The sequence below is a fragment of the Dermacentor albipictus genome, chromosome 5 (genome assembly GCF_038994185.2).
Source record: "Dermacentor albipictus isolate Rhodes 1998 colony chromosome 5, USDA_Dalb.pri_finalv2, whole genome shotgun sequence".
Lineage (NCBI taxonomy): Eukaryota > Metazoa > Arthropoda > Arachnida > Ixodida > Ixodidae > Dermacentor > Dermacentor albipictus.
This window is the reverse complement of record NC_091825.1, coordinates 118,293,956-118,300,870: the sequence shown is the minus strand read 5'-3', so window position 1 is coordinate 118,300,870 and position 6,915 is coordinate 118,293,956. Positions and strand designations below refer to the sequence as shown.

At 45.4% G+C, this 6,915-nt stretch overlaps 1 protein-coding gene across 1 annotated transcript; it reads right to left on the bottom strand.

The window, feature by feature from the left end:
• On the bottom strand, window positions 1–6,785 carry LOC135916232 (uncharacterized). The gene is made up of 3 exons (XM_065449541.1): window positions 5,496–6,785; window positions 4,019–4,257; window positions 1–2,773 (listed from the first exon to the last, which is right to left on the bottom strand). Exons 1-3 carry the CDS (start codon window positions 6,432–6,434, stop codon window positions 2,248–2,250), a joined length of 1,704 nt encoding a protein of 567 aa, XP_065305613.1. The 5' UTR covers window positions 6,435–6,785; the 3' UTR covers window positions 1–2,247.
• Between the last annotated feature and the right edge of the window lie 130 nt (window positions 6,786–6,915).

The window sequence follows — 6,915 nt, the reverse complement described above, 5'->3', positions numbered from 1 at the left end:
TTGGCATGCTTCTAAAAAAAAGAAGAAAAAGGAAAAAAAAAACTGGTCAAGCTACCCAAAAGTGCAGTTCCGGTATGCCAAAAAAGAACTACAGGTGTAAGGCCATGTGGTAATGCCACCTCCAAATTTCCAAATCGGCTTCCTGCCATGACACAAATTCTGGCAACTCATCAAGGCTAGTTAACTGCCGATTCATCAAAAAAAAAAAAAAAAAGAATTATCCTGCTTTTTAAAGTAAAATTACCTGGCACCTTTTTTTTTTACCTGCCTGAATTTTCAAAATGGTAAATGAAATCTGGTATTCACACATTTACATTATAGCCGTTTTTGTTGGTGTGCAAAATAAGAGAGAGAATAAAATAGGCTTGGCATTCACTTGCAGTTTTCCCTACATAAGCAATCTTTTTACAGAGACATTGAAAGACTACCAACACAGCGCTGGACCTGTTTGGCCTGATTTGCACCAATGCAAAATGAGTACATTCAATGGTCATTGACAGGTATTGCTGCTGAAGTTGTTGAGCTGATCTGTCACCACTATTGAGCAGAACAATTCACTTGCCCAGAAAACGGCTCCATGATAATCATTTGAGGTCTGCGTATGGTTATGACTACTACTCAATGCAAAGGGGTCTTGGCAACCTCAACAATGTCGCTCCTCAGTGGCCATGATCAAAAGTATGCAAATGGCAGCATTGGCCAAAAAGAAAAAGAGCTGAATTTCTTGGCAGGCCAGACAACCTGAAACTGACAAATGCACTGCGACGTTTGCAGTGCCAAGTGTGAAATGTATTCTTCCATTTCAGTCTAAAGGCAGGGCATCAAGCAATTCTTTCCTACTTTATTTATTTATTTTTTGCAGAAGCCCTGGTTCATATACTTTTGATAACAGCTGTACACGACAAGAGTATTACCACATGCCCTTGGTTCCCCTCTATTGATCATTGTGGTGTCTTTTTTGCGGTGGAATCAACTCATGTTGTTTCAAAATTCTAGGAACCACACATTTTTGTTTAAATTACCAGAAGCTTCCTTCCCATTTGTCTATACCCTAAAAAATGAATAAAGTACCACAAGTTTGAAATATTCAAAATTAAATAAAGTATGCTCCAAACAATTAGGACTTCTTGTATAAAAAGGCTTCCAATACACAGGTATAAAAAAACAGACAAATGATACATAGCAAGAAAACTGGCGCAGTGGCTGAGCAGATATGGCATCCTTCTACATTGAGCGTGATATTACCACTTGGACAGCCTGGTGCAGCAGCCACATTTTGATAGGGGAAGAATGTGAAAACACTTGCGTATTTTCCATTTAGGTGCACATTAAAGATATTAGCCTAAGGTGGCCAAAATTGCCTCGGAGCCACCCACTATGACGCAGTAATAGTTCAAGTTGCGCTTTGGTATGTCAAATCTAATCGATCAATCCAGTCTATCAATGACCTCTTTGAAAATGGAGAGAAAAGAGAGCTTCAATGAAAGCACATTCGTAATATTAGAGTGACAAGCGTGTTACCCGGCTAATGATGCTATCTTGTACCTGTGTTGCACCTGTGAACATACACGGCAGCCTGAATATTAAATGTGGGTACGTTTTACCTATTCCAGGCTTATGAGTGTTCTGTGGTCAGCTGCTCTTGGCTATGCTGCTTACTCACTGCGGCGGCTTAGCGGCTATGGTGTCTCGCTGCTAAGCATGAGGTAGCGAGATCAAATCTCAGCGGCATCCCTCCCCCCACATTTCGATAAGGGTGGAATGCAGAGACGCCCGTGTGCCATGCATTGGGTGCACATTAAAGATCCACAATTGTCCAGAGACCACAGCGTGGTTTCGGCATGTAAAAGCCCGTAATTTAAATTTATGCCGATTCGCTTTGGGATGCAAAGAACTTTGATTTAACTGAAATTTAACCGAAATTACCTGAAGGCTCACTTGAATTAGGTCACTTCAAAACATGGTAAACACACAGCAGGTCCGACCAAATTTTTTTATACGTCTGAGTGAACAGCGATTTTCAGTTATCCGAGTTTAAATTGCTGCGAGTTGACAATGGATTGGAAAAAAGCTTGCTGCGTGATAGGAAAGTGCTTATGCGACAAGCCACTACATATTGCGCTGGCAATGCCAGGTTCTCAGTTGCCGTGCTTGAGGCCATTTCCCAACCTTCCGCCTGACAGAGCACATTACGATGCGCGTGTGAGTACATAAGGCATGCAATACAACCACACAGTTATGCTGATTTCACCTGCACCTTCCGAGCTTGTACTTGCGCATGACATCGACGAGGAATTCGAACCTCTGCACCCTGTTCCGCAGTCTGTGTTGTGGGTTTTGCACATGGTCCACAAAGTACGTTGACGGCTTGTGCGGCACGTGGACCAGCCACACGTGGGGAAGCACGAGAAAGACGTAGCCCGCCGCGAAGAGTTCGGTGACGTGAGTAATCTTGTTCATGCCGTAGCCCGTGAAGCGCTCGTCGTACTGAGGAAGCTGGGCAGTGTTTCTGAGCACCAGATACGGCTCGTACTTGTCGCTGAACGTTTGCACCACGTACGGCTTGTCGGTGCGGTACCACTTCCAGTAGTCTGTGCTTTGGTGCGATTCGGGAGTGATGTCGTGTCGGAATGGCTGCACGAAGGGGTCCTGCCGGTGTAGCAGCTGCATGAGCTCCTCCTTGGTTTGGGCGACACCGTCGGACTTCTGAGGTAGCTCCAGGTATTCAAAGGCCGGGACCACAAATGCTACCTTGTCTGTGTTGGCCACTGACCTAGAAGGCAAGCGACGTTGCCATTTAATGGTTCACTTTATAGTATGAGGCACTGCCTAGCATATAATGAATTCGCATGCGACATGAAAATGCCTTCTTTATAGCTGATATTCATTATAAGCATATATTCGTTACCTGCTGATATTGGTTAGACACATTTTAGATTTACATTATTATATCCAGTAATTTGTTATATCCATGTTCACTATGTTGAGGTTCGGCTTACAATAAAAAAGCTTGAACAGCTAATATTTTTGGATAACATTTTGTTGAATCAAGTGGTAGCATTTCAGTTAGTTGCTTTCAAGACCTGATCAGGGTCACATTGGAAAAAATTACAGTATACTATGTGAATATTACTAGGCTGTTGCTTTTTCTAGCCCAGTTGTCTACATGAAGTAAAGCACATTATTTATGTATATATTTATTTATTTGTAATACTCTCAGAGCCAGAGGAATTATAGCAGAAAGTGGTACAAAATATGCAACAAACAATAATGCATTGAAAGGAAACAATGCAAAATGCAAAAGTTCCTGGTTATACAATGCCAGCTAAAGTTTCATGAAAACTAGTTGCTAGTTGGTCTTGCATGATTTGCAAATCACAGCGCCACACGAACGGGATGCACAGGGCGCTGGTTTCCAACTTCAGTACTTGAAAGTGAACCCTCTGTGCGTCTCGTTTATGCGGTTGTCCAATGCCCTCTGATTTACCTATTCTAACGAAAAGGTGTGTTATCATTAATAAATAATAATCACAAATATTTCAGACAGAAGATTACATGACAATAAATAAGATACCTGCAAGAAGGTGGTTCCAATCAGTACACAGCAACACAAGAAAGACTGGGAGAAATATCATGTGTGGCTCTGCCTGAACCCGAATGATGGTGGCTAACAGAGTTGCAATGCATGATGTGGTCTCGTAGTGAACTGGTCATGCAATGTCAGATTATAATAAAACTGATGAAAATAATTGCCGAAATTCCTATCTTAGAATGAAATTATAACAAATGGAGGCCAACATTAGATTTGATTGAAGTAATAGTCGTGGTTATGTTATTATTTGGGAAGAAAAAATTAACTGAGTGATTTTGGACAAGATAGCACAAGGAAGTAATTGATTAGGGTTTCATAGCTGGGATCGTGCACAAATATAGCATATTCTAATTTAGTATGCATCAAAGTTTTCTACAGTGAACATTTTAGGTAACATAGCACATCAGAAAGAGTGAGAAAGGTCACCTCGTAGACAGGAGAAAGTGCTTGTGAAAGTCGGGTGATGGCTGGAAATCGGCATCAGCGGTGAGAAGGTATTCACAGTTTGTTTGTTTGATGGCGGCATTGCGCAGAGCATTGATCGGGTAATCTCCAGAGCCTGGCACACCGTACGCAAGCGACACATGACTGTCTGGGTGCAGTTTCAAGTTCTGTAGCTTCTTCTGTACGTAGAGCTTTTGCCAGTCACCATCCACTTTGCCTCCCTGCCAAGAATACACACGCATATGTTTACAAAAGCATTGGACTTGCCTGAGTGCATGAGCCATCCACATACATTCAAAATACTTTTTTTTTTGTTCTTTCTAGTAGTGGAGAACACAAATAAAAGTAAAGCACATCAGCAAAATGTTACAGTGTGTGCGTTTGCTAACCGAAGGGTTATTTTATTAAGCTTTCTGTTACTTATGTCAGTTAAGTTCAGTGTTAGAGATTTAAGGTGGTTCATGTTGTGGGCACAAATAAATTCATTGCACGAATTTCAGAATGACGTCTTCAGGCTCCAGACTGACATCTTTCTCCGAGGTCCAGGACGCCTTGAAGATATGTCTGGTGACCCATAGAGTTTTGTGGAAAACATGTGCATGCTTATGGTTTTCACATAGAGTGCGGGGCTGCTCGCCTTACTGCAATAACTGCCCTATTGCCATGGATTGATTGAAAAAACACGCATAGGTGGTGTTATCGCAGCAGGGTGATGCCTCACATTCTGCATGAAAACCATGTGCACATGCATGTGGAGAACAATGACTGGCCAACAGCACGTACTGTATCTTCGGTTATGCTTCAGGCATGTGCTCCGCTGTTCAGGTTTCAGTTGTCTATGGTAGTACTAATCATCATTCCCCTGCTGGATGAACCCCCATGCTTGCGATCCCCATAGGCACCAGTGTCACAGTTTCCTCACAAACCTTTTGTAGGAAACTTTGTAGAACAGCTTGTAAGGTAATGTTCTTGCTAAATCATCGCAATAAGACTCTTACCAAAACATACGAGTACTTGGGGCAAGGTGTACAATTACATCAAGTATCAATAGCATTGGTGAAGAGTCACTAAAATTGGATGGAAGCTATGATGTGGGCTTATCGTTTGCAATTTATCATTCCATGTTTTTTGTTTACTTGTATAAGTGAGAAACAATAATATGAGCCATGTTATGGGAGAGCAAAGGCTCGTTATAAGGCGTTAATACAATCAAAAGCTGTATTTGTGCAGCCATAACTATGTTCTCAGGCCACGGAGAAGGAAGATATGCTCCTCCACTCGCATAGATGATAGTGGACGATTTATTCCAGGTAGTATTGTAGGGAACTCAATGAGCTAACCTGCCTATACTTGTACAGTGAAAACGATGTGCAAGTCTAGGCTTTCGTGGCTTTTCGCCTTCACATCTCGGCATCGGTTTACTGTATGCCGAGCTAAAGTACTCTGGAATGGCCGCTACCTTGACGGGAACGTAGATGACCAGGGAGACGGGCCCTTCCCACAGTTGCAGCGTGTGCTCCAGGACGGGCAGTCGGTCCATCGACAGCTGCGTCACCAGAGCCACGTCCTTGTTGAGGTGGCGCTTCTTGGACGAGCGGACCTTGCCCAGTATGAGCTCAAACTTGAGCTTCTGCCTGCGGTGCGTGGGCGGCAGGCTTCGCGCGGACGTCGGGCAGTCCTCCAGGAGATCGCGGGCCCTGCAGCCGTGGCTGGCGGCGGCCTCGACCAGCGGCGTGAGCCGAACGTCCGTGAAGTGCACCACGCCGGCGTAACCGTAGCAGCCGAGCAACACGGTGGCCGTCGCGACGGTGCGATCGGAGTGCGAGGCCGTGTAGACGCCTTCGCGCTGAGTGAGCGTGCTCGTGGTCGCGGGGAACGGCACGCGCAGGAACTCCTCGCCGCCGTCGCTCAGCCTGACCAGAACGAGAGCGCCGAGGAAGGAATCGGCCGTCTGGGACTCGAGTTGCTCGGCGGCAACGCGCAGGGACAGGCTGAAGCTGCGCAGTGTAAGGTTACGTCGAAACGAGAGGTGCTGGTAAATGGCGCGAACGTTGCTTCGTTTGCAGGTGATGGAAAACGCCTTGGAGCACAGAGCCCACGGCTCGTTGAAACACTGCACGTCCGTTGAAATGGTCGCCTGGTCCTGCCACCATCCGTGGACGTCGATCTGCCCCTTGCCGATCACGTCGCGAGACAGCACGTTCGACTCCGAAGCTGAGGAACGATCGCCGCAGGGCCACCCGTGCGTCGTGCGGTTTGCGAGCCCGTCGACGTCGTAAAGGTCCGCGCGGAAACGTCCGAACCACTGAATAAAAATGTAGATGACGGCCGTGGACAGGGCGGAATAAACGGTCACACCGTAGAAAGCAACGCGGATGGCAAAACGTAGGTTTCTCATTCTGATTCATGCCAAAGCCGGGGCTGCTCACACACTTCAAGTCGGGTCACAGATCAGGCCGGCTAGATAAAGTGAAGCGTGTCTTATGTGGCCTGGAAACTCGGTCATGAACAGCGCAACGCAACTGTGGAGCAGCACGGAGCCAATAAAATCGGTTCATCACGAACGCGCAATATAACTGCCACGCTTCTAAATAGACGCGTACTACTTGACCAGACGACGCTTCAGCCATCATTGCGGATTGCGGGTTGAGAGTGTTGCCAGCACGATTTTGGCATTGGTCGTGTTCGACCATTGATGTGCTCCTATGAGCGTAAAACGCATAATGTTCTGTACCCAAACCTGTCGCGCGTACGCGTGTGTGATATTTTCTTATATATTAATTTGCTTGTCTCATCCGATTCAGCTTGTTATTTTGTTTTCTTGTTTCTTTTAGTATTTGGCGTCGTTTACGTTGTTTACGTACGCGAGCGATGTGAAA

What these genes read in the sequence shown, in the direction of transcription:
- LOC135916232 (XM_065449541.1), bottom strand. Translation starts at nt 6,434, where the DNA reads ATGAGAAACCTACGTTTTGCCATCCGCGTTGCTTTCTACGGTGTGACC. An exon ending in TCATCTACGTTCCCGTCAAG is followed by an intron (nt 4,258 to 5,495) that starts GTAGCGGCCATT and finishes TATTCTTGGCAG; the next exon opens with GGAGGCAAAGTGGATGGTGA. An exon ending in CACTTTCTCCTGTCTACGAG is followed by an intron (nt 2,774 to 4,018) that starts GTGACCTTTCTC and finishes CTTGCCTTCTAG; the next exon opens with GTCAGTGGCCAACACAGACA.